The 27,183-nt window shown below is 40.5% G+C and overlaps 2 protein-coding genes across 12 annotated transcripts in view; one reads left to right on the forward strand and one right to left on the reverse strand.

The window, feature by feature from the left end:
- WNK1 (WNK lysine deficient protein kinase 1) overlaps nucleotides 1-3,264 on the forward strand; it is a 160,698-nt gene extending 157,434 nt beyond the window's left edge. For 7 of the 9 annotated variants that reach the window (XM_027857300.1, XM_027857291.1, XM_027857293.1 and 4 more), the window contains one exon: nucleotides 210-3,257. In XM_027857300.1, coding sequence (XP_027713101.1) covers nucleotides 210-527 — 318 coding nt within the window. In that variant the 3' untranslated portion in view covers nucleotides 528-3,257. Of the gene's footprint in view, nucleotides 1-209 lie in introns of all 9 variants that reach the window. The other 2 variants (XM_027857298.1, XM_027857299.1) reach the window with 1 other exon arrangement.
- Nucleotides 3,265-4,710: 1,446 nt separating this feature from the next.
- On the reverse strand, nucleotides 4,711-27,079 carry RAD52 (RAD52 homolog, DNA repair protein). 3 transcript variants are annotated; one of them, XM_027857301.1, is made up of 12 exons: nucleotides 27,020-27,079; nucleotides 22,744-22,848; nucleotides 20,938-21,039; nucleotides 19,525-19,618; nucleotides 19,307-19,374; nucleotides 18,758-18,876; nucleotides 18,384-18,459; nucleotides 15,040-15,236; nucleotides 14,687-14,886; nucleotides 8,456-8,536; nucleotides 6,226-6,402; nucleotides 4,711-5,479 (listed from the first exon to the last, which is right to left on the reverse strand). In XM_027857301.1, the coding sequence occupies exons 2-12, from the start codon at nucleotides 22,828-22,830 to the stop codon at nucleotides 5,418-5,420; spliced, it is 1,263 nt and encodes a 420-aa protein (XP_027713102.1). In that variant the 5' UTR covers nucleotides 22,831-22,848; nucleotides 27,020-27,079; the 3' UTR covers nucleotides 4,711-5,417. The 3 variants fall into 3 exon arrangements, with proteins under 3 accessions (XP_027713102.1, XP_027713104.1, XP_027713103.1); XM_027857302.1 differs by lacking the exon at nucleotides 4,711-5,479 and adding an exon at nucleotides 8,239-8,318 and having other exon boundaries at nucleotides 6,251-6,402; XM_027857303.1 differs by lacking the exon at nucleotides 22,744-22,848 and having other exon boundaries at nucleotides 27,020-27,069.
- Between the last annotated feature and the right edge of the window lie 104 nt (nucleotides 27,080-27,183).

Below are 27,183 nucleotides of genomic sequence, written 5' to 3' on the forward strand. Positions count from 1 at the left end.
CAATTTCTTTTATCCCTCCATTAGTCCAACCTAAGTTTTCTGTGAGTGGTAATTTCAAGCCTATAGATCCCTGAAGCATTCAACCACTTTAGTGAGTAGTAAAGGAGGAAAAATGTCTCATCATTGTCTTGTAATAAAATATTTCCTTCTAAATGGAAAGAGCATTTTTCTCTGAACTTTCTAATGTTACCTCTTGGGCTTTATTTCAGGGCCCTGGAATGGCAAGGAAATTTTCAGCACCTGGACAGCTCTGCATCTCCATGACCTCTAACCTGGGTGGCTCTGCCCCCATATCTGCAGCATCAGCTACCTCTCTAGGTCACTTCACCAAGGCTATGTGCCCCCCACAGCAGTACAGCTTCCCAGCTGCTCCCTTCAGCGCTCAGTGGAGTGGGACAAGTGGCCCAGCACCGCCACCCCTCAGTCAGTTCCAGCCTGTAGGGACTGCATCCTTACAGAGTTTCAACATCAGCAATTTGCAGAAATCCATCAGCAATCCCCCAGGTTCAAACCTGAGGACAACTTAGCCAGACCTATATACGGGACTGGGTAGACTGTGGGGGAGGGGAGATAGCCTATATACTAACTACTATGCTGCATCTAACTGGTTGTTTCTTGCCAGAAGAATGTTTCTAACCACCATACTTAACCCTCAGGATGGAGAATCTCCCTTCTTTCCTCATGTCTTGGAGGGACAGGGAAAAAGCAGTTTCTTAGGAAGGGTCAGCTTCTTATTAAGCTTCCCTGTATCCAACAGCCAGGGCAGTGAAAAAGAGAGAAGTCACTGGGACAGCTACTGGAGATCTCATTATCAAAGCAAAACCCACCTGTGCTCTGAGGGTCAAAGTCCTAGCATGAGGCCATTTTAATAGCACACTTGATGTCTTGCCCTAAATCCCTTCCCTACAGTTACCTGCCCTCCACCCCAAGAGTCCAGACCACAGGATAAAAATTTATTGGGATCTTTCTTTCCCACCATTCCCTTTCAACTCACCTTCCTTGGAGCCCAGGCACTGGGGAGCTCAAGCAGAATGGAGTTGCAGCTCTTGCTTTAAAATAGGTCATACTGCTTTTAAGTAAACAATATTAATAGCTTTGACTGCAGCATTAGCCATTTAAATTGTTTTTTTAAAGTTCCCTGCGGACATGTAACTTTGCCATCAGTTTTGATGTGGAAACACTGTGATATATAAATGTTGTTGGACAACAGTAGTTAAGAGTGGAATATAGAGGGTTAAAAAAAGTTCAAAAAAAGCTAGCTATATCCGTATACTTATTGGAGACACTTTAACTTTTTCCTTTGTATTTCCATTGTATTAGATAAATAAATGTGAATGTAAAATTGTAAAATTACTGTACTTGAATACTTGTCTGTTCTCCCAGTATTGCTTGCTGGACATTTTAGTGCCTTGGACTTCTATTGCTTCTGCAGTTAGTATCATCTTCCCAGCAGACCCCAGCCAGAGGACAGGTTGGAAGAACCTTTAGGTCCATGTGATCCAGGATTAGGTATACCACTGGGCAAACCAGTATCAAAAGGTACTTTTAAACCATCCAGGAAGCTTTGCCCAAAGCAGGTCTTGAAAGAGGGTGGGAGGGGTTATGTTGAGAAAGTTGGTTGGAGGCAGGAGTATAGGGGGGAAAGTGATTTTAACTATATTGAGCAGTTAGGTTGAGGTCCTAGGGAGTGGTATGTATTAAGTAGTAGAAAGAAAAGTTTAAAGGATGAAGAGGAAGCTTGTTTATAGATAATGACATCTGCTAGCCAAGCTCATTCCTTTCAGGAGCCTTATTATTCCAGAGTAAGACCGGAGAAGGCATCAGATGGAGTATTGTCTGGAAAAAGTTGAACTTAAAAGGTTGGCTTGGTTCTTAAGCCATCAAGTGGTCCTGAAGGGGCAAAAAACATGAAGAGGAGGGTTGCTTGAGAGATATCTGCTGGGAATGTTTTCCTTTCCTGTGCACCAGGGTCCTCAACCTGAAACAATAACCATTGCAGGCCCTGAAACCACTGGTATCTAAGCCACTTCTACTTATGAAAGAAAAAACTAATTTTTCCCATTCCTCCTTTCCTTGAGATGCCCAAGTGCTATCAAAAACATAACTTATTGTGCCACCTTTTATACATTTCTACATCTACTTACAATTTCCTCTCATCTTTTCATTCAGAAATAAGAATTCCCTGAATAATACTGCAGTATTACTCAGTGCTGCATCTAGCTATGTTGAGGTCGAGTCACATGTCATGGTCTTGTGCTACTCCAGAATATTCAAGGCTCCAACGGGGAAAAAAAAGACTTGCCTATTATTTGGTATTTCTGCTGTCAATAGATATATGGAAGGTACTTGGACTTCTATTTCTGTGGGTGTTTCTCTGCTCCCATAATAAAGGGGAGAGAAATGTTTCCAACCCCTGATCCAGTTTTGATTTACAGCAGAGGACACCTTGTAAAACAAAAACTTGATCACATATGGTGGCAAGAGTGGCTATCCTGCATGTTCTTTGAATGGTCTATTTTCTGAGTTAAATGGTATAAGGCTATAAAGCTGCAAAGTAAACAGCTAAATTATTTAGGGAAACAGAAAAGGTGGGAGGGATGGTGAACCTTCATAACCATAACATTTTGCTTTTTTTTTCTTAATTTTAAGAAAAAGGCCTTGCCTAAAATGGAGGGGGGAGGAGATGATAGGGTAAGGGTGGAACAAAAAAGATCCCAATAAGTGAGAAATGAGCCATCTAATAGGACAGAAATAGGAGAGGTGACAACATTCTGCCAGAAAAACTGGGCAGCCAAATGCAGCACATAGTTATTTAACTATTTTGGTTTAAAAGTTTGAGGGGCTTTTCACTTACAAAAACATTTACCAGGTTAAACATTTACCAAGAACTGGTTTTTATTTACTATTGATTTCCCACCTGTGGATGAAATAACTGAAACCTAGAGGAATAAACTAATGCTACTGAACTGTTTAAATTATTTTGTGTTAATAGTACACTTTGAGTATCTTTTTCCACATTTAAAAAAAAAACGTTTCTTAATTACAAATGTTTTCTTTACATTATTTAACAGTGTACACTGTAAAAAAAAAAATAAAATGAATTCAAACCTTGGGGGTTTCTGAGCAGCCGTTAATTGTACATTTTGCACTAACTGGCCGTCGCGCTTCTTGTAAGATTGCGCTTTGCGCTGCAGTTTGTTACCTTTGTAGACTTATTTAATGAAACCATTCAAATAAACCGAACTTGCTTTTGTTGAGCTGTGGGATTTCATTTGCAGCGTTTTTTCTTTTTTCTTTCTTTCTTTTTTTTTGGCTAGGCAATGGGGTTAAGTGACTTGCCCAGGATCACACAGCTACTAAGTGTTATGTGTCTGAGGCCAGATTTGAACTCACATCATCCTGAATCCAGGGCCGGTGCTCCATCCACTGCACCACCTAGCTGCCCCGCAGCCTTTTTTCAATCTGCCAGAGCCTTGGTGTCCCCAGGCTAATAAAAATCCCTACTAATAGCAAATTGAGCCCTTGGCTAAGATAACATTAAAGATACAGAATATCCTTTTTTCCTTTCAGGCATAGGTTGTCAGACATGTAAACAGGGACAAGTTATCAATAGAGAAGAAAGTCCAGAGTAACAACACAGGACTCCATCTAGACGCTGCCATTGAGGGAGAAGGGAGGGGGATGATTAAGATAATATCCATGTCCTAAGCTTTCCAAAAGAGATACAGTGTACTGTGTACACAAAGCATTGTATGACAGCCAAATAGGGAATGCAGCCCGAGGAGCTGACCGACAGTTGCTTTTTCCAATGGAATAGATTGAGGCAACATCCTCACACATACCCTGCATATCAAGGGGTCTTCCTCTATTAACTGAGCAAGCCTACAGTCAGTCATCAGTCAATATTGTAAAGGGATCAAAACAGCTAGATGCAATACTGCACGATAAGTATGTTTTTAAAGGCTCTCGCCGAGTCAAGCTCTCTCTCACAGCACAATGTGCTAGACACTGGGGATGTTAAAAGTCCCTGCCCTCAAAACCATCATAATCTTCATTAGCATTTATATCACATGTTGAGGTTTGCAAAGCACATTATCTAACTTGAACCTGAAAATGAACCTCTGAGGTAGGTGCTATTAGCAACCCAGTGCTTCACAGGCAGCAGTCCCTTGATAAATGCCAGTTATGGTTCTTCTCATTTTAAGGTACAAGTGATCATTATGAACGATTTGAAGGATCAGCCTCTTCAATGGAAGAGAGAGGGAGACAAAAGTAACAGTTCCAGCAACAAGAACAGTCAAGTAGTACAGATTCTTAGTGAATGTCAAGTTTTAAAAGCAGATTACTACACTTATTCCAAAAATGGGGAGTGGAGGTTTTAGTAGTAGTTGTTGAACCACCCTGTGCCAACTCCCTGGCTCTGCAGGAGTGCTCTCTTTTTTGAGACCCAAAAATTTCTCCTGGAGCCTGAGCTGCTGCAAAGCTGTTGGTCTGGAACCTTTATGCAGACTACGCTTCCAGGTATTTGATCTTCAAGGTATTGAAATAAATGCAGGCTGTGGGCGCCATAAAAAGGTGATAATCTCAAATGAAAAAAAGAGAAAAGGGAGCAGAAGTATTAAGCAGCAAAGCTTGGTTGTCTTTTTTTTTTTTTTCAGCGAGGCAATTGGGGTTAAATGACTTGTCCAGAGTCACCCAGCTGGTGAGTGTTATGTGTCTAGGGCCGCATTTGAACTCAGGTCCTCCTGAGTGCTCTATCCACTGTGCCACCTAGCTGCCCCTGGGTTATCTTTATTCTCAAGATGTTTTACCCATTGGTTATATCAAATTGGCTTGGTCTCCCACTCTTAATTGAGGGAATGTGCTTACTACTAATGGAAAATAGGTACTGCTAGAAGCTGCCAACTAGCAAACTCACAAAACCTACATTTTATTAACAAATTTGTAGCACTTAGGGAGAACAAATGACTGAGACCAATAGCAAAAGGAGAGGTATTTACCTTCACACCTAAGGACCACTTCTCTGAGTGGCTCTGCTGGTCTTAACCAAGCTTTTATAAGCTGTACAGACCTCTGATTGATTGGCACTCCTTCCACAGCACTTGGGTTCTAAAAATGTTGTTGACTTCTTGAGTTTTATCTGCAGTCTATTTAGAAGACAGTTTACTGAAATCTGCTGGATTAAAAAAATGTAGCAAGACTCACTAGATGGTACCTCAAAACCATCACTTTGGGAAAATGCTTTGACTCAAGTCTGGTAAGTCCAAGGGAGTAAGACTTATGTTCCCTAAGGAACATAACTGGCTCTAATTCCAACCTCAGGGCCATGAAGGGGGTAAAGTGCTCTTCTGCATGGCCTCCTTCTGATATTCCTAGGTCCTTATATGGCCGAGTAATTTAAGGGTTCCAGGCCCCAGTTAATGGGAATCCAATTTTCTTTTCTTCAGGCTCTGGCTCTTCCTGTAAGGGCTACAATTCCCTGTGGAAAATTCAAAGAAACTGATCAAATGTCTGAAAATAATATGTTAAATACATACAGATATAAACAACAATCAGCTATCAGTTGACTCCCCCTCAACACCACTCTGGCTCGAAGAACACAATGGTAAGAAATTAAATGAACAGAGCATACGTTAGCTTCACACCCACCCACAGTTATATTCAAGTGATCAAAGGAAGGATAACAACAGTGACTATGCAGAACCCTGTGTTAGAGAAGATGTAAGTTTAGACAAGAGTTTCAACCGAAGCACAATATGTTAGGGGAATAAGATGCCAATTCAATTAGGCCAACATTAAGCATCTACTTGGGCAAAGCACTTACAGAGGTGCTAAGGACACAAAACCAAAAATTATACAATCTTGTTCTCAAGGAGCTTACATTCCACCAGAAAAAACAAACACAGCTATAAATAGAATATTAAATGGTAAGTATACGTCAGGGGCACAAAGACCGAAGTGAAATATCTCTTGCCCTAGCAGGACTGAATTCTATCAAGGAACATAAGATGCAGATTATGTTAACAAATGGCCTGCACCTTGCCCCCTGAGGAGGAGTAGGTCTGCCCCAAACCAGAACCCTAGTCAAACAAATCAGAACAACATTCCCTTCCCCTCTTTTGCAGCTTCCTCTCTGGGCTGGCATGAATCTTTGCATAAAAGACTGTCTTTGCTGAACTCAGGACTGAACCCCGGACCTTCCGTATTCTGCATATTCTCTGGTACCTGACAAGGAGGGCCCCTGGTGGCTCAGCTTTGGAGGAATCTTGCCCCAGGCTGTCATGTGATTTTTTAAACCAGGCGTGGCAAGGGGGTGGGATGAACCGGGACCTGAGCTCAGCTCAGGTTTGACAGTATTGATGTCTGCTGCATCCAAAGGGAGATCCCACATTTCCGGGTCATCTATAGATACACAAAGATCACAACAAAATATGTCCACAGGAACGTAATGGGTTTCACACATCTAGCACACAGAAGCTACACTCTTAGCTGCTGGTTCTTTTGACTAGTTAATTTCCTAGTCCCAGAAGAATTAACACTCTAAGCCACACTGACAGAAAATATAGAAAGGGAGGGCCTATAAATATGTACTGATCATGCAGATGAAGCATCTGCTTTCTTTAGAGTAAACATCAGGTGACAGAAAGCAATTTCCCTACCTGGGTGTATCTGTGATAACTTTTAGGAAGTAGAGCAATATGAATCCTACCTGTTCTCTTTTTTTTTTTTTTAACATTCATTTTTTTGTGTGTGTTCCAAATTCTCTCCTTCTCTTCAGTCTAACCACTGAAAAGGCATGCAATATGATACCCATTATAAATATGAAGTCATGCAAAACATAATTCCATATTTGCCATATTGCAAAAAAAATAACAAAAAAAGTGAAAAGATGTATGCCTTTAATGAGAGTTCGTCAGTTCTCTCTCTGGAGGTGGACAGCATTTTTCATGAGTCTTTTGGAATTGTCTTGGATCATTGTATTGATCAGAGTAGCTAAATTCTTCACAGCTGATCATCCTTACTATTGCTGTTACTGTGTGCAATGGTCTCCTAGTTCTGCTCATTTCACTTTGCTTCAGTTCACTTAAGAGTTCCCAGGTTTTCCTGAAACCATTCCCCTTGTCATTTCTTATAGCACAATAATATTCTATCACAATCATATACTATGACTTGTTCAATTATTCCCCAACTGATGGGCATCCCCTCAATTTCCAATTCTTTGCCACCACAAACAGACTTGCTTCAAATATTTTTGTACATATAGGTACTTTTCCTTTTTTAAATCTCTTTGGGATACAGACCAAATAGTGATATTGCTGGGTCAAAGGGTATGCAGTTTTACAGCAGATTGGTTGAATCAGTTCACAACTCCACCATTAGTGCATCAGTGTCCCTACTTTTCCACCCCAGTTCTAGCATTTGTCATTTTCCTTTTCTGTCGTTACTCTGACAGGGGTGAGGGAGGTGGTACCTCAGAGTTGTTTTAATTTGCACTTCTCTAATTAATAGTGATTGAGAACAGTTTTTCATGGCTATGGACAGCTTTGATTTCTTCTGAAAATTGCCTCTCTATACATGACCATTTGGAATGGCTCTTAGTTTTATAAATTTGGCTCAGTTCCCTATGTATTTGAGAAATGAGATCTTTATCACAGAAATTTGCTGTAAAATTTTTCCCCAATTCCCTGCTTTCCTTCTAATTTTGGTTACATTAGTTTTGTTTGTGCAAAACCTTTTTTAATTTTTAATTTAATGTAATTGAGATTATCCATTTTTACTTCCTATGATTCTGTCTATCCCTTTTGTTCATAAAATCTTCCCTTATCAATAGACCTGACAGGTAATTTTTTTCCTTGCTCCCCTAATTTTCTTATGATATTACTCTTTATGTCTAAATCACGTACCCATTTTGACCTTATCTTGGTATGTGGTATGAGATATTGGTCTATGCCTAGTTTCTGCAAACTGCTTTTTCCTCTTCTATCTAAATCAATTTCTATTATTATTTCTTTTCTTTCTTTTGGTGAAAGCTATGAGTTCACTGGTACAGAGAATTCTCCAGAAGAAAACTCTCTCAACCAATGGAGAACTGAAATGTCACACACATGCTATGGTCAGAGTCAGGACCTGAATTCCGGTTGTGGCCTTACAGATTCTAAGAACTGGTCTCTAGCTCCCCCACATATATTTATAACTAAGTTAACCCTTCCATTAAGTGGTGAATATGTGAATGCCTACTTTTGGAAAATGGGATTCCTGTACATCCATAATCTGGTGCTCCCCCCTTTTCCGCTCTTCCAAGGCATTTCCAAAAGTCACTAAAAACAAAAGGATTTTTGAAAGTCTTACAGAAGAATAGTTTTTTACCAAAAGTCTAAGTCTGATTCATTCCACTTGCCCACCCACATTCTGAAAATCAAAATATGTCTCTTCACAACAAGATTTAGCTACTGACCTTCAAGGAATTCTTCCTCAGTGAGTGGTCCTGGGATAGCAGCTGCAGGAGTACTGTGCTTCAAAGGAGGGACTCCAAGTCCTTTGGTTTGAACAAAAGAGAAAAGGCAAAGCAAAGAGTCAGAGAAGGAAAGAATCTCTGCAATTCAGTATCCTACTTTTAATTTAGAAGCCTGACTAAAAGAACAGGTTCCAAGAGGTTAGTTATCAAGCTGGCTTAGGGATCATGCCAGGTCACAAGTCCAGTTCTTTTGACTACCGGTCCAGTCTTCCTTCTGTTCTACCCACCTCAAATCTACAGTTAATAGTCTATTTTTCCCCCTCACAAAAGGGAAACACTCAAGTTATTTCTTCCTTCAGCAATAAAACAAGAAAGATAGAATTCCAGAGCAGAAAGACACTTCAAAAGGAAAGCTTCTTCTACTTCCTAATGCCCCTGAAATAAAATTTGAGGTTTAAGGAAGAAACTCAAATACGGAGCTCATCTATAAATCTCAAGTACAAAGAACTAACAAAAAAACTGAGTTAAACATCGGCTGGTATGGGATAAGCTGAATCATTCCCTACTCTTCTACTGCCTCAACTTTACCCATATCCAAATTAGTTGCTAAATTCTTATAAATTCTGCCTTCATATGGTTCTCATTTATCCCCTTCTCTCCACAAATACGGTCATCAATCACCCTAGTAGTTCAAGTGTTCATCACCTCCTACTTGGACTATTTATAATAGCCATAAATGTATATTTACAATTAGTCTCCCTGCTTTGCAACTCTTGCTTCTCCAATTCATCTTCCATGGAGCTACCAAAATATTCTGTGTAAGGTGCAAGTCTGACCTCCCTATGGTCTCCTCAGCTTGCCATTTAAAGCCCTCCACAACCTAGTTTCAAATGACTTCCCAGTCATTTGGAAAGGGGGCAGCTAGGTGGCACAATGGATAGAGCACCGGCCCTGGATTTAGGAGGACCTGAGTTTCAATCTGGCCTCAGACACATAACACTCACTAGCTGTGTGACTCTGGGCAAGTCACTTAACCCCAATTGCCTCACCAAAAAATAAATAAATATTATTTTGGGATATTTTCATATTCCATTTCATACACTCTTCATTCCAGCCAAAGACATTCCATGTCCCATGTCTATATTTGCATATGCCATCTCCCGTGCCTAGAATGTACACCGTCAGAAATTCACCCCTTCAGAATCCTTCCTTGCCGTCAAGGCTTGGCTTAGGAATGACTCCTCACCCTGATCCTTAAGCTGTTAATGCTCCTCTCTTCCTCCTCCAATTACCATGCCTTGCTAGGTACATACATGCATGCATGCATGCATGCATGCACATATGCACCACATACAAATATACACATTTTATCCCCACAATTTAGAACATAACTGAGGGCTTTGTGTCTTAAACACTTGTCAGAGTATTTAATAAATGTCTGTAAAAGTAAACTGAGCACAGTGGATAGAGCACTGGCCCTGGAGTCAGGAGGATCTGAGTTCAAATCCAGCCTCAGGTACAATGATACTCACTAGCTGCATGACCCTGGGTAAGTCACTTAACCCCAACTGCCTTGCCAAAAAAAAAAAAGTAAACTTTTACCGGATTTCATCTCAAGACAATAATGTAAACTACAGAAAGTCAATACTCCATTCCCCACACCCTGCACTATTACTGTGAGATTCTTTTCATATTGAAGACCACCCCAGCGAATCCCAGGAAAAATTCCTGGTTGCTGTGTGAAAGAAAAGAAGTCTTAACTCCCGAAAAGGACAATGTCTTGGGGTTACCATTTCTTCAGATGAAATTCTTTTCAAGTACAGGCTGGACTACATAGTTTCTGAGGTTTCTTCCAATTCTGAGAATTCTGTGATTCCTTCCCAGCATCCTCTGCCCTATCTACACCTTGTAGTTTTGAGTTAAGTCTAGTTTTGAGTTCATCAAACAATTACTATAAGACATAATCAAAACATTATTTCATATGATAATACCTTCCTTTCCTGGCATTGCTTTGTATGACCATAGCGTCCTACTATTCCACCTCTCTCCATTCACCCCTCCTATTCTTCACCTCATTGTGACCTCTCATTCCTCTACCCTTCATACTTTCTCGGACCATTACCCCGATTTGACTTTTTCTTCCTTCCTGATCTGAAATCTTAAGAGTTAACTAAATCAGCTCTACACTACATCATCTCTCACATCCCTCACCCCACTTGTGCTATCATCGCTCAACCTCTGCCAAACCCCACCCTGGGCTGACTCCCTCCATCTGTCTTCTCTGCTTCAGCTCACAGGCTGCCGAGTACAGCTGGACCATGCTGATGAACTGCACTAAAAATCCATGTTATGGACTCAACCGGGCCCTCACTACAGAAAAACAATCATTTTAATAATAATTATAACAGCACTTCAAGATTTGCGAAGTGCTTTACATTTGTTATCTCTTTTGGTCCTCACAACAACCCTGTGACAGTGGTGCTATTATTAATCCCATTTTACAGATGAAGAAACTGAGGTTAAGTGACCTCATGGAGGTTAAGTGAGTGACTTGTCCATGGTCTTACAGCTAATGTCTGAGATAAGATTCAAATTCAGATCCTCTTGATTCTTAAGTCCACAACTGTATCCACTGCACCATCTAGATGCCTCCTTTTATTTTTATTTTATTCCTCGTTGATTCCCTAGCTGAACTCCCTCAGAAGTGATTCTAAAACTTCTCTTCTCAAGCCTGCCACAACTCCTCCTTCCCAGACCCTTTCAGCTGAAGACCTTGCCTCTTATTTCACTGCAAAAATGTAAGCTATTCAACATAAGATCTGTCTTCTCCCCTTCGCTTGATATCATCCACAGCTCTGTTCCTTTCCCTTAGTTTCTGATGACGAGGTAGTCCTTCTCATATAGTGCAGGCCAACACCTCTACATATACCCTTGATTCTATTCTCTTCGTTTCTGCTCCAGCAGAAATCATCATCGATCATTCCTTCTCTCTCTCACCTTCAACCTCTTCCTACTTAATGATTCCTTCTCTACTGCCTTCAAACATGACCATCCTTAAAAATCCTTTAGTGGGGGGCAGCTAGGTGTGCAGTGGATAGAGCACCGGCCCTGAAGTCAGGAGGACCTGAGTTCAAATCCGGCCTCAGACCGAAGACTTGGCACTTACTAGCTGTGTGACCCTGGGCAAGTCATTTAACCCCAATTGCCAAAAAAAATTTTTTTAAAAATTAAAAAATAAAAAAAATCCTTTAGTAGACCCTATCATTCCCTCAAGTTATCAGTCACTAAAGTGATTTTCCAAAGCACAAATCTGGTGTCACCTTCCCCACCTTCCTCAACAAATTCCAATAGCTCCTTATCTCCTCCAGGATCAAATACAAAATGCTAGGCCATTCAAAGGCTCCTCCTACCCTTCCAGTCTTCTTACACCTTAGTCTCTTGACTTACTCCTTCAATCTAGTGACACTGGCCACCTGGCTGTTCCACAAACAAGACACTCCATCTCTCAACTCTAGGTATTTTCTCTGGCTATCCTCCATACCTCTGATACTCTCCATCCTCTGCTTAGCCTACTGACCTCCCTGGCTTCCTTTTTTTTTTTTTTAAATAAATTAATTTATTTTTAGTTTTCAACAATCACTTTCGTAAGATTTTGAGTTTTAAATTTTCTCCCCTTCTCTCCCCATCTCCATCCCCAAGACAGAATGCAATTGGATATAGGCTCTATTAAACATATTTCCACATTAGTCATATTGTAAAGAAGAATTACAACCAATAGGAGGAACCACAATTAAGAAACAAAACAGAACAGAAGAAAAAAAAAGAGCAAATAGTATGCTTCGATCTGCATTCAAACTCCATAGTTCCTTCTCTGCATGTGGATAGCATTTTCCATCATGAGACTTTTGGAGATGTCTTAGATTCTTGCATTGCTAAGAAGAGCTAAGTCTATCAAAATTAGTCATCGCACAATGTGGCTGTTACTAAGTACAACATTCTCCTGGTTCTGCTCATTTCACTCTGCAATCAGTTCATTTAAGTCTTTCCACTTGCTCATCCTTTCTTACTCCGAAATAGCATTCCATTATATTCATATACCACAACATGTTCAGCCATTCCACATTTGATGAGCTTCCCCTCAATTTCCAATTCTTTGCCACCACACAAAGAGCTGCTATAAATATTTTTGTACATGCCGGTCCTTTTCCCATTTTTATGATCTCTTTGGGATATAGACCTAGAAGTGGTACTGCTGGGTCAAAGGGTATACACATTTTTATAGCCCTTTGGCCATAGTTATAAATTGCTCTCCAAAACGGTTGGATCAGTTCACAATTGCACCAAAAATGCATTAGTGTTCAAATTTTCCCATATCTCCTCCAACATTTATCATTTTCGTGTTTTATCACGTTAGCCAATCTGATAGGCATGATAGGGTACCTCAGGGTTGTTTTGATTTGCATTTCTCTAATCAAGTGATTTAGAGCATTTTTTCACAGATAGTTTTAATTTCTTCATCTGAAAACTGCCTGTTCATATCCTTTGACCATTTATCAATTGAGGAATAACTTGTATTCTTATAAATTTGACTTAGTTCTCTATATATTTTAGAAACAAGGCCCTTATCAGAGACACTGGTTGTAAAAATTCTTTCCCAGTTTTCTGCTTCCCTCCTAATCTTGGTTGCATTGGCTTTGTTTGTGCAAAAACTCTTCAATTTAATGTAACCAAAATTATCCATTTTGCATTTCATAATGTTCTCTATCTCTTCTTTGGGCACAAGTTCTTCTCTTCTCCACAAATCTGACAGGTAAACTACTCCTTGCTCTCCCAGTTTGCTTATAGTATCACCCTAAATCATGTACCCATTTTGACTTTATTTTGGTACACGGTATAAGATGTTGGTCTATGCCTAGTTTCTGCCATACTATTTTTCAGTTTTCCCAGCAGTTTTTGTTAAATAGTGAGTTCTTATCCCAGAAGCTGAAGTCTTTGTGTTTATCAAACAGTAGGTTACCACAGTCATTGTCTACTGTCTTTCATACCTAACTTATTCCACTGATCCACCACTCTATTTCTTCCTGGCTTCCTTTTAAGTCCCAATTAAAATCCCATTTTCTACAAGAAATCTTCCTCAACCTCTCTTGATTCCAGTGCCTTCCCTTTGTTAATTATTTCTTATTTATCATGTAGATAGCTTGTTTGTATATATTTGTGTGCATGTTGTCTTCCCAATTCGTGAGCTCCTAGAGGGAAGGGACTGCCTTTTTACTTTTTTGTAATCCCAGCACTCAGCACAGTTCCTGGCACATAGTAGGGGATTAACAAGTGTCTACTGATTGATTCTCTATCTCCCTTTCCCTTTCTCAAGCCAAACTACTAGAAAAAACTGTCTATACTCTCTGCCTTTCTTATTAGTTTTTGGTTTTTTGGGTTTTTTTTTTTAGGCAATTGAGGTTAAGTGACTTGCCCAGGGTCACACAACTAGTAAGTGTCAAGTGGTTGGTCTGAGGCCGGATTTGAACTCAGGTCCTCCTGATTTCAGGGCCGGTGCTCTATCCACTGTGCCACCTACCTGCCCCCCTGCCTCTCTTCTTCCTCAACTCTTCGCAATCTGGATTCCAACCTCATTACTCAAATGAAACTGTCCTCTCCAATATTACCAATTATCTCTTAATTGCCAAATCTGATGATATTCTCTCAGCCTATCTGACCTCTTTGCTGCATACTCCCATAATACCCTCTCCTCTCTTTGCTCTCCTGACACTACTCTTCTCCTGGTTCTCCACCAAAACTGTCCGACTGCTCCTAAGGCTCCTTTGCTGGCTCACATCCATCTCATGCTCCCCGGCTGTGATTGTTTCCCAAGGCTCTGTTCTTCATACACAGCATTGGGTCCGTGCCTTCGCAGAACTTCTTTCCCATGCCTGGAATGTACCCTGCCTTTTCACCTCTGCCTCAGAGTATCCGTCCCTTCCTTCAAGACACAGCTCAAGTGCAACCTTCTACGTGAATGTCCCCTTCAACTACCTTGTTTTATTTGAATTCTCTTTAAATTTATCCTGCATATACTTATATATGTGCTTTTTGTTTCCCCCAAAAAAAGTATAAATACTCCTAGTGATTGTTTGCCTCTTAGTCTTTGTACCCCCTAATATGGGGCCTGGAACACAGCAGGCACTTAAGAAATGATCCCTAGAAGAGACGTGGCCTCCCATCATCCCTGGGCACCTGCTCTCTCTGTCCTCAAGGGTTCCGCTGCTGGCTCTTCTGATATACTATGACTATGAAATTCCCCTGAAGGAGCTGCTATTTGATGCTGCTGCTGCTGCTGCTGCTTCTCCATCTGCTCCCGAAACTCCTGCTGAAGCTGCTTTTGCCGAAGCTTCCTCTGGTATGTGGCATCCCCCTCAAAGGACAAGATGTTTCTGCTTTAGAAAGAGAAAGATATAGAAAGCATAAGTCTGTTTCTCTATTCCATAGAGACTAAAAGAGTTCTAATGATAGGAGTTGGAAGCTCCCTAATAGGAGTAACAGGAAGAGATAGGGACAGAAGAAAGATGGGAGAGTTGAGGGTCCCCTACCATAAGCCATTTCCTGGCTCGCCCTCTGCCACGATGGCTGGAGCCTCTGTGCAGCCTGCTCCGCCAGGGGACATCACCTCCTTCACCTGTGGGGGTGCAGGAACCATTTTCTTTAGGCAGCTTCGATATCTTGTCTGCTCTACAGAGGGTTCAAAGTCCTGTCTTTTGATATTTGCTAGGTCCAGTTCAGATGGGAGCTATTGAAAAAAGCAAAAACATGACAATCTAAATTTTATCATACTCTGTTCTATCTTTCCTCTAATTCCTGAGAAAGTTAAAGCAACACATGAGTTTCATCATGTATTTTGTTAAGGACCTGGCATGTTTCCTTTCAAGATATGGGATCTGTTTATCCTATTGCCAACAACAAAATACGTACTAACAAAACATTCTGCCCAAACTTCCTAACACCACTCCCACCACCTTCTCTGCTTCTACTCACATGCCTTCATCACTGCTAGAGGAAATCAAACAATGTTGTCTACAGGGACCACTACAAATTCATGTTTCCTAAGTACAAATGGGCCATCACTGGTGCATAACAATTCTGTGGACTTTTTCTTTCCCAGGATGACATGGCAAATGCCAGTTGTCCCAAACTCTTCTGATCAAGCCCCAAGCCACTCTCCCTACCTGGCTCCCAAAAAAAGACTTTGCCTCCTACTTTATTAAGAAAAACCAGGCCTCCAGGCAATAGGTCCCTCATCTTCTTGACTCTATATGCCATAAACACTTTTCATCTTCACCCATCCTCATCTCCTTTCCTCAAGTCCTTCAAGAAAAGGAGGTCTTTCTCCTTGCCAAGGACAACCCCTTTATTTGTTCATTTGGTCCCAAATGCTCCCATATCTTGTCCCAATAATCATTCATTCTTCTTCTTTCTTACCTTCAATCACCTTAAAAAAAACTTTTACCTGACTCTGTCATCCTCTCAAGCTAAACCCTTTTACTGCCAAATTCCTACTAGAAAGAGTAGTCTACTCTTTACCTTTATTTCTCCACTACCCAATCAGTTTTTAGACCTTTGTAATTTGGCTTGTGACCGCACCATTCAACTAAAACTGTTCTCTGAAAGGTAACTAATAATCTCTCAACTGCTTTGTTTTCTGATGCCTTTTCTCAATCCTCATCCTCCTCACCTTTCTGTAGCTTTTGACACTGACAAGTACCTTTTCCTCCTGGATATTGTCTCCTCTCTCTGGACATTACTCTCTTCAAAATCTCCTGTCTGACCATTCTTTTTCAGTTTGATTACCTAACTAAGGGTGATGCCAGGTCATCCTCTTCCAATCTCTCTCTCTCCTTTTTTTTTTTTTTTTTTTTTTTGCTTTTTGGTGAGGCAATCGGGGTTAAGTGACTTGCCCAGGGTCACACAGCTAGGAAGTGTCAAGTGTTTGGTCTGAGACCGGATTTGAACTCTAGTCCTCCTGACTCCAGGGCTGGAGCTCTATCCACTTTGCCACCTAGCTGCCCCTTTCCTCTCTCTTCTAAATATACATATCCAAACTTAATCTCTCTCTTGATTCCAACCCTACATCACCAGCAACCAAGCAGATTTTCAAATGGTCTCTCAATATGTGCCAAATTCATCATCTTTCCTCCTAAAACCACATGGACACTTCCAAACTTCCTTATTTTTGTCAAGATTCACAATACTAGTTACAGTTGCAAGTTACCCAAGTTTACAGCCTGAGTCATCCTTGACTATTCCTTTCTCACTCCCATCATCCAATCCACTGCCAATTTTTATTTTTATTTTTTTTAGGCAATTGGGGTTAAGTGACTTGCCCAGGGTCACACAGCTAGTAAGTGTCAAGTGTTTGGACTGATGCTGGATTTGAACTCGGGTCCTCCTGACTTCAGGACCGGTGCTCTATCTACTGTGCCACCTACTTGCCCCCACTGCCAATTTTTGTCAATTCAACCTGCATAACATTCCTCCAGTCTCTCTCTTCTCTTTACTCAGTTATCACGCTAATTCAAGTCCTCATCACATCTTAGCTGGACCATTAAGACAACTTCGGGACTGGTTTCCCTGCCTCTTGTCTCTCTCTCCTCTCTAATCCATTCTCCATAGAACTTCCAAGACAATCTTCTTAAGGTATAGATTTCATGATGTCACTCCCTTGCTCAAAAACTACCAGTGGCTCTCTATTGTGTCTAGGATAAAAATACCAATCCTCAGCCTGGCCAGGCCCTCTGCAGTCTGGCTCCAATTGACCTATCCAGCCTTATTTCACAGCATTCCTTTTCACTAATGTTAAATTCCAGCCAAAGTGTATTACCAGGTATTCCTCCAATTTAACATTTCATCTCAAGTATAGGTTGGACTAGATCGCTACTAAGGTCTCTGCCAGATTATACAATTTCTATTTCTGTTCACATTCTTAGACGTCTCCCACACTTCTAATGTACTTCCATCTCACAGCTACATTTCACAATTGGTCTTCCTTCAAGGTTTGGCTGTGGTGCCACCTCCTCAATTTACCTTGCATTTCCATGCCTGTGTACATTTTCTATACCCTAGAAGAATGGATTCTTAAGAGCAGAGATTATATCATTTTTAGTCTTTCTTTCGATAGCACCTAGCATAACAAATGCTTAATGAATAGTTGCTGAAGGTATTCCTTGACAGAAACATAGTAGGATAAATATGGGCCAAATGATTACAGGCCATTACTATTATGACAAATTCAAAGCGATCAAGAAGTACTTTTTCTTCAATTTTGTACTGTAACCTGAAGAAAATTCATTCTACCATGGAACATGATTAATTTCCTAGTGTTATCCCTGTCCAACTGAGCATCACATTTTGTTCATTAAACTCCTGAATATAAAATATCCCGTCAAAGAATTACTTTAACTACATAACAAGCAAATCCTTTTCTCCACTTCAGCAGCGTTTCCAGATATTGTACCACAAAATTCAAACTGGTCATCTCAAAAAATTCAGTTTTTCTCTTAGTTCCTCTCTGCTCCAAATTATAACCAGCAGTATTGATGCCCATAAATCATGCTCTCTACTCTCTTCCTTCTTCCTGCTACTCAATTTCTGTCCCTTTACCTCTCATTCAAAAAGGAAAGCGGACTTGTCTCTGGTTAATACAATCTATTAAAAATATTATTCAGGGATGCTGGAGGATTCCTATGAGTTTCCTTCTTCTTCCGCCATTACCATGGTTAAGAATGTCCTTTTTAAAGATCTTTCTTAGTTTTCTCAACAATTGGATTTGGAATCTCCCCAATAATACAAAGACAGGGTCATGAATTTGAATTTGCCACAACAGGCCAAGGTATGTCCATTTACCCTTTCCCATTCACAGTGTAATTTCTCACATACATACCTGCCGTGGAAGCTTGTTTACAGACTTCAGATAATCCTTGTCCAAGATACAATTCCCAAGAGCATTCCCAAAACACCTGGAAATAAAAAGAGAAATGGAGCATGTGAGCAAGCAGGGTAGGAATACCACTTTTGAATAGTAGTAATAATAGTGTTTCTTTCACAAGCACCCTACGAGGAAGGTAATACCAGTATTCATAACTCCATTTACAGAGAAGTGATCCTGAATTCCAGGAGATTTAATTTAGATCCCAGAAAGTCTACTGCCAGGGACCAGGATCCAAAGAAGCCCTCTAATTCCATTATGCTATTCAGCTCAACCTCTGAAGGCAGGTGTTAGAAGTAAGTGATCTGACCAAAACCCATGTAGCTTACCTGAGTGCTCGCTTCAGTCCATCTGTCACTGCCTCCTTTCTCGCCTTCTCCAAAGACAAAGCCTTTGACTTTAGGCCCTCACTAACACCGTAACCAACATCTTCATGATATGAACCATCCTGAAATAGAGGAGTTAAAACATGAGAGACTGCATCCCACCCTCTGGGCCACAAAGCTGTCCTTGTCCTAAGGAACACTGTCCTGGACACAACCCAAAACTTCAGGACTAGCCTGTTGTCATGCAACCAGGCCCAGTTTGGGAGCTCTGGAAGATGCTGTGGGATTTTAGTCACGTGCAATAATACAGAGATCTTTCCAATGATTCCAACCCTACCCACAAAGTTCATGCAGGTGGCACTTCCTTCACTTTTACTTTTAAATGGCTGATATTTATATCACACTTTAATGTTTACAAAATATTTTACTTATTTCATTAGATCTTTGTAACAACCCCTGTGAGGTAAATATTATTATCCACATTTTAAGGAAGAGAATACTGAGACTGAGAGAGGTTAAGTAACTCACCCGTGGTCACAAAACTTCCCTCACCTTTAGCTGGACCCTCACAAATGCACAGACCCCCACGTAGAATTTGCCATTATTGAGGTCAACAAAATCTAAGAATAAGAAGTAGACAGAGTTACACAGAATGCCAGACTCTAAGTCCCACTTTACATTCACACTCAGCCACACCAGAAGCATGGCAACTCCATGAATAGGAAGAAGTATGAACGAAAGAGGCCTTTGCTACCAAGAAGCATACTCACCCACATTTTGCTGTGTGATAGAATGAGCCCAGCCATTGTAGCCAAACATTTCATTGGCCAGACTGATGACCCTATGACCTTCAATGTAACAGACCTGAAGGCAGAAAAACTTGATGAAAATCCATTGCCACACTTCAATATAAGCTAAATTATACCTCAAAAGCTAACTCCTGAACATTCCAGACAAATGTCTATATAGCATACTTTAAAGGACTGCTTGATCTGAAATCGTCAGAATTAATGGTCTATCAGAGTAGCCCAAAAAGTGGCATAAAGTATGTCATGGCAAGGAGATAGCCCTCAATTCTTGAAGGCTTGCCTTTGCAATATGTATGTCATCTGAGGGCCAATCTAATTAAATCTGGAAATATTTATCCTCAGGATGCCAGTAAATAGTTTTAGGCACACCAGCTCACGAGGGTCATCTTCTAAGCTGCAGAAGGGTAATAACCTGAATTAGTAGAGAGAGGACTCACCACTGATAAAAATACATATCTTTTAAAGTCCTGCTTTCCCATGCTGCTTCAAAGTTGCCATGGTCAAGGAAAATCATCGCCTGGTACACAACCTTCTTGTAATGAATCTCCAAATTTAACTAAGATTTCAGATGTCAGATCTATTCAAAGTCTCTCTAGCTTAGTAGCCTTCAAAATCAACAAGGTTACTACCCTTGTATATCAGTGTAATCTACTGGGACACCTGAATGATCTATGATGCTGCTGATTTGGCTGTTCCTTCCTACAACACAGATTGAAACCCCTCTAGGACTTAGTAGATGGTCTTCGGAAGGTACTGCTGCTTCTTTCTATTTTATTTAAGATGGCCCTCAGATGACAGAGAAAGGCTATTGCCAGACCCATATCAAAAATCTTTCCCGACTGGCAGAATATACCACAGTTCATTCGGCTTTGAGAACAAGGGTTACATCCTAGCCATAACAAGGAATAGATCTTTCATGTAGGACAATGAAATAGGATATGTGTGTGTTTTAAATAAAACAAAGGCACACCGAGGAGAAGTTTCATTCGATCCTCACGATAACCCTGGGGGAAGAGGGGGAAGCCCAGAAGTAAGAAATGAAAGAGATCACATATCCTTCAACTGCCAGTGCAGCATATCTCCCAAAAGAAGAACTAACCTAGCCAGAAGACAGATTAAATATCAGAAGTTAAAGTAGATAGTAAATGGTAAGAGCAGATGAAACAGGAAGAAATTAAGAGATGTCCAGTCAGGTCTCAGAAGCCACAAGCCTTTTTCTCTGAGGGACTGGAAAATATCTATCATCAAAAGAGAACTGGCTGTCTGGGTCTGTCTCGACACGGAAGGCACTAGAAAAGCAAGAGGAGTTTCTGAGAGCCCCATGTTCTTGCTGCTGGGGACACAGAGATGACAGCTTTCAAGACTTTCTTTTACCTTTTGGCCACCTCCAGCTTGTCGGCTACTGATGTACTCGGGGCCCAGCCTTTGTCTCAAAGCATTTTGGATGGCCTGGTACTCATCTGCTGTGTACTGGTACTGAAAATGTAAAGCAGGTAAATTAACTCTTTCAGTATTCCTGCCATCACTCATTATCCCCAATACAATGCTTTTAAGCAAAAAGAGAACTATGACCCCAAAGTTCATAGATGAAAAAAATACACTCTGAGAAATAAAGGAGAGAAATCTGGAGTTCTTACTTTCCACTGCAAACAATTTTTTTATTCTCTTTCCCTCCCTAAATACACCACCCAAAAATCTCATTCAATTCATTCATTCATCATATGTTCTTTGAATACTATGTACAAACCCCTGTTAGGCTGTATGAAAGAAGATAAATAAAATGTGGCTTGTGCCCTCAAGAAAATGACAATCTAATAGGTATTACTACTACTACCACCACCAGCAGCAGCAGTTAACATTTATACAGCACTTACTATGTGCCAGGCACTTTGCTAGGTGCTTTTTACAAATATCATCTCACTTGTCCCTGGCAGGTAGATGCTATTATCATCACTCCCATTTTACAAATGAGGAAACTGAGACAAACAGGTCTTGCCCAGGGTCAAACAGCTAATAAATGTCTGAGGTTGAATTTGAACACAGGTCTTCCTGACTCCAGGCCTGGTGCTGTATCTACTGCTCTACCTACTATTTCATAAAATATGTAAGTACCATAAGTGAGATTAAAAAAAAAAAGCACTAATGGAATTCAGAAAAGGACGAGATGATTTCTAACAGACTGGGGAAGGCTTTATAGAGCAGTGCTACTATTTGACCTAAGCACTGAAAGATGGAAAGACCTTGGGAAGGGTGAAGATAAGGAATGGCATGAGGATAGTGACAGGTGTAAGAAAAAGAGGGACAAGTTTGAGGAACAGAATAATCCAGTATGGCTAGAAATACTGAATAAGAGAACAGTGCTAGGTGTGTGCCAGATCATTAACATAGTTGGATACAATATGGATTTTATTCCATACGTGGTCAGAAGTCACTGAAGATATTGAGACAAAGGAGTAAAAGAATCAGAGCTATAGTTAAAAAAAAAAAAAAGAGATAGAGTTGGAATAAAAGCCCCATGTTCTTATTTCTATGCCTCTTCCCTGAGGATTTTCAATCCACACCTTTCAAATAGAATAGCTGCCCAGATTATACCTATGCCAATGAGAAAAACAGAAGACAGAGAGAGGCAAAGAGAAATGACCTTGTTTCTTCTCTCTCTTGACATGACTCCATCTTTAAATTGGGTTCATCTTCAGCATAAATGAAGCAGGCACATTCACTTTCCCTATGGATTAAGTTTTAACCTTCATCCTCAAATTCTTGCTTAGACTTTCATAATACATTGTAATTACCAGCCTCCTCTTCTCACTGTCACAAAGTTGTAAGATGTTGCTAACTGATACCTAAAAATTATAGCAAGTTTGAGATAAAGCATACCTGCCCTTCCTTTTTATAGACAGACAGATAACTATACATATACATATACACACACACATACATACACATACACACACACACACACACACACACACACACACACACACACTTATATACACTGGCTGGGAATTTTTACATTCAGAGCTCAATTAATCAATTTTATTATGAAATGTGGGGTTCTTCCACAACACAAGTGAAGACAGCTAGAACTCAAGTAATTACTACTCTTGGTCAAGATAAAGTTCTATTCCCAACCAACTTCAAAGATGCAGAGACACAAGGGGAAGAAACCTGAAGACTCACCTGCCCAAAACACAACACAGAACTTCCATTGGGAGTACCAGGAAGGATTTCATGGCTTTTAAAGCTTGCGCCCTGATTCTCAGGCATCCTGATTCTGGTTTCTCACTAGGGAGCAATGGTATAATACAAAGATCTCAACAAAACTGGAGAAAGGGAAAGAGAAAATTATAAAACCAAGCAAAATGTCTTCCTGTCTTATAGTCCAGTCCTTTTGCATCATCCATTTATCCATCAGTTCTCTACCAAACCACAGTTCATAACTCTAAGGGTACTTCAGAAGTCAGATTCTGCCAATCAAGGCGTCAAGGGTCCTCTGGATTTTGCTTCTACCTTACACTTTAAAAATTATGTACCTAAAGGAAAGAAGAAGTCTCTGTAGAAAGTAAGACTTGCATCAGATCCATATCTGAAGAGCAAATTTTAAGTGTTCTTTTATATCCTCTGAATCATAAACTAGCTCTTTAAATAAGGTTGTTACTTAACTGCTCAAATAACAGATCTCTTATTTACCACAATGTTTTAGGCCACATACACCTGTAGACCACTCTCCTTGACCTAAAAATATGAAGAGGTGACTTTGAGCCCCATTATAAGATCTGCTTTCTTAGTAGGGATGCCTACTGACTACTGGTACATGGTGCTAAATATAGTATCAAATATCACTGCTCTATCCACTGGCTTTAACTGTTTATCTTTGTTAAAGTAGGAGTCCAGTTGAATAGAGAATATTATTAAGAAGCAGTCAATCAGGCCTTGTGTCAAGATTGCATGAATAGGAACAAACAACCCAATTCCCACACACACTCTAGAAAACATGCAAGATTTACAATGATTAAGGAATAAAGAGACAGGGGCAGCTAGGTGGTACGGTGGATAGAGCTCTGGCCTTGGAGTCAGGAGGACCCGAGTTCAAATCTGGCCTCAGACACTTGACACTTACTAGCTATGTGACCCTGGGCAAGTCACTTAACTCTGATTGCCTCACCAAAAAGCAAAAAAAAAAGAGAGAGAGAGAGAGACAGAAGCTACAGTAAGCATCTTTATTCAGTCTAAGTGGCCAAAGCGAGGTACGCAGAAGCCTGCAGAAACTACAGGGACCAAGAGAGGAAATTTGGTCTTCCAAGTAATTCACGTTAATATTGCAGCCAGGAAGCCAGAGGACAGTCAAGAACTTGACAGAACTCAAAGGAAAAACAAAGAGTTCTCCATTAAGGAGACTCCAAGGAGGTTAAGCACCCTCTGGGCTCTGGGCTTCATGTCTGGAACATGAAGACTAGAACCTGAAAAGTGACAAAGTTCTTATCTAGAGGTCATGATAACTTGACATTCTCCACATTAATATGAACTTTACTTTATGGCCTTGAAGAGCTCATTCCTCAGTAAAGGGCAGCCAGTGACTCACTCTTAAGTACAGAGCAGAGATAAGTGGAAATGGGGGCTAACAGCAAACCCCAGAAAACACAGATCAGGACCAAAGAGGGGCCTACCAACCCTACCGGGAGTGCAGGTTCAAAGAATCACAGAACCTTCCTTCGAGGTCATCTAGTTCGACTCCTCTGCTTAAGTAATCCACCCTCTGCTAAGGAACACACTTCCTCCATAAGCAGCTAATTTCATTTTTGCATAGATCTATTTATTATTAAGTTCTTCCTTATTAAGTACGAATGTTTGATTTAAATCAGAGAAGAGCATGGGACAATTAAAAGCACTATGGATCTTCCCAAATAAAATCTAGCCTAGTATCCACCCATTCAAGGCTGGCCCCTGTTCATTGTCCATCTGTAATCCCTATTTAAGATTAGTCCTAACCGACTAGATAAATGTACGGCCATCCAACTGCATGTGATAATCTGGGCAGCATATGTTTTTTAATTACTTAGTTTTTCCTGTATAGATTACCAGGAAAATCTCATTTTTGTGGCTGTAGATCTCACTGGAGAGGGTTTCATGGCTCCAAGTAATCAGCAATATGTTGTCTACAAACAAAAACCCCTGGAGAATCTACTATTAAAAAAATCCCATTTCACTTGGCCTTTGTATAGGACATTTTTCATGCCAGTGTCAACATTTTAAGCAAACCTATTTCCATCCTTTTTGCCTCAAATGACACTGGTAATCAGAGGTTCACTAAATAGTTTTCTGGTTGCAAGTACTAAGAAATTTCATATGGTCTTAACATATGAATGGGAGACTTGTTATATACCCATAAGATTTTTTTTTTTACTACCAAGTCAAAAGCTTTTTTTGTAATCAAATTATAACCACAGTAGGATCATGAAATCTTGATACCACTCAAATATATTGCTATGAAAACGTGATTTGATGTAGAAAATCATTTGTGAAGGCAAGCCAGTTCCCTTCTCATATTTTCAAGGACAATAAACATGATACATGTGTAAACAATTCTCATAACAACTTTACAGAGACAAGAAATTAGGCATTTGAACTGTAATTAAAGATATCACTTCACTTCCCTTTTCTGGTAATAATGTGGTCTTTGGAAATCTTCCCCCACTTTGAGATTAAGAGCTAGGATTGTTTCATTCTTTGTATTATTATTTCCAGCACTTAGCACAGTCCTTGGTATATAATAAGAGTTTTAAAAATGTTTGCTGGCTGATTATTGGACAGATATCTTGAAAATAAAACACTAAATTCAGATTGAGAAACATTTTCTGGACATAGGTAGAAACAAGTAGAACTTGTTTTGTTTGACTATACATAATTATAACAAGGGTTTTTTTTTTCTTTCTTTCTTTCTTTCTTTCTTTCTTTTAGGGGTAGGGGGAGATAAAATAAATTTTTGTTAATTAAAAATTTTATCTCTATGTAAACTGACTCCCAGAAGTTTACTGTTTCATGTAGTATGTTTTTTGTGTCTAAATGTTGATGGTTACTAAATTAATGACTTGGTTTTCTAAGAAATAAAGAACCTGACTATTAAAAAATGTACATAAGAAGCCTGGGCAATAGATCTTGTAATAATCAGCTCTCTCTTACTTTAAGTTTAAAATAACCATCATTTACATCTTTCCTAAAAGGAGCTACTGAATTAAATTTTCAGAGTCTTCTTCACAACTACACCCACACAAGTTTCAAAACTGAAAATCATGGGAGAATCACAACCAGAAGGAATCTTAGTCCAACTTCATTTTCACAGAGGAGGAAAATGAAGTTCTCAAAGGAAAGTGATTTGCGCTAGCACTCACACACAGCTACTTAAGGCAGAACTAATAATCATAACAAGTATTTATACAGCCCTTTAAGGTTTGAAAAGCATTTTCATAATAACTCTAGTGGGTAGGTGCTGTCATTATTTCCATCTTACAGATAAGGAAACTGAAGCAAACAAAGGGTAAATGAACCAGGGTCACACACCTAAGAAGTGTCCGAAGCATGATTCAAGCTCAGGTCTTGCTGCTCTCCAGAGACCATCAAGTCTCTTGACTTTAAATCCAAGGGTATTGCAACTACACCAATTATAAGAAATACATTCCAAAACTGCCTCTATTGCTATACTATAATGTCGTGGTATAATATGCTAACATGCTTATAACAGCATTAATATTATCAATAACAATAATAGCAATATTATACCTAATGTGCATAGGAAGAAAAGTGGTGTAAACACCCCCAAAACAAAGGTTTCCTTATAGACTTTTGAGAGTTAAATCCACATCTTGAAACTCTACCCCACAAACATCTTTTATGAGATCCTTTACACCAGATTTAATTCGGCTTTTTTTAACTGTAGAAATTTTTAAATTTAATTGTACCTTAAGGTCATAGTTTTGGAACTGGAAGGGGCCCTAGAGGTCACCAAATCTAAACTCATTTTACAGATGAGGAAACTGAGGTCCAGAGAGGTGAAGCGCCTTGCCCAGGGTCATACAGCTAGTATCTGAGATGGGATCCAGATTCCAGAGTCGGGGCTCTAGGCACGGAACCAGAGCCAACCCCGAAAGGTCACCCCCGCCACCCCCACAGCGCTGCACTCGGGCCCCTCCAGGCACCCGCGCATCCTCCGCCGCCAGCAACAACAGACGACCGGGGAGGCCTGAGCGCTCGGCGGCCGCGCTGCAACGACGGAGTTAAATCCCGCTCTCGGAGCTCGCCCCTGGCCGGCGCTTAGTAGGTGGCGGGCCCATCCGGGAATACGGAGAGCCAGGAGACCCAGACACCCTCCCGCACCCCACCCGCAGGTCCCGCCGCCGAGCTCCCCTCCTTCCCGCACCCACCCGCACTCGACACAATCCATTTCACCTGACTCACTTACCCGCCTCCACGATAAGTCGAGCCCCACAACCAATGGCAACCTTCCAGGCGCCCAGTGCATGCAGGGAGAACAATTTCAGGCTAATCAGAAGCGAAGAAGTTGGAGGGGGCGGGGTTAGCGGGCGGAAGCTGCAATGCAAGCTGGGAGGAAGGGCTGGCGCTGGG

This window comes from Vombatus ursinus, unplaced genomic scaffold (assembly GCF_900497805.2).
Source record: "Vombatus ursinus unplaced genomic scaffold, bare-nosed wombat genome assembly UNPS02012082.1, whole genome shotgun sequence".
NCBI classification, from domain to species: domain Eukaryota; kingdom Metazoa; phylum Chordata; class Mammalia; order Diprotodontia; family Vombatidae; genus Vombatus; species Vombatus ursinus.

Bases quoted from the DNA above. Each gene is read 5' to 3' on its own strand.
- RAD52 (XM_027857301.1), bottom strand. From the start codon at position 22,830: ATGCCTGAGAATCAGGGCGCAAGCTTTAAAAGCCATGAAATCCTTCCT. The intron at 18,877-19,306 runs GTGAGGGAAGTT...CCTCTATTTCAG, and splicing joins TTGTGAGGGTCCAGCTAAAG to GATGGTTCATATCATGAAGA. The intron at 5,480-6,225 runs GTACCAGAGAAT...AATTTTCCACAG, and splicing joins CCAGGGGCCCTCCTTGTCAG to GGAATTGTAGCCCTTACAGG.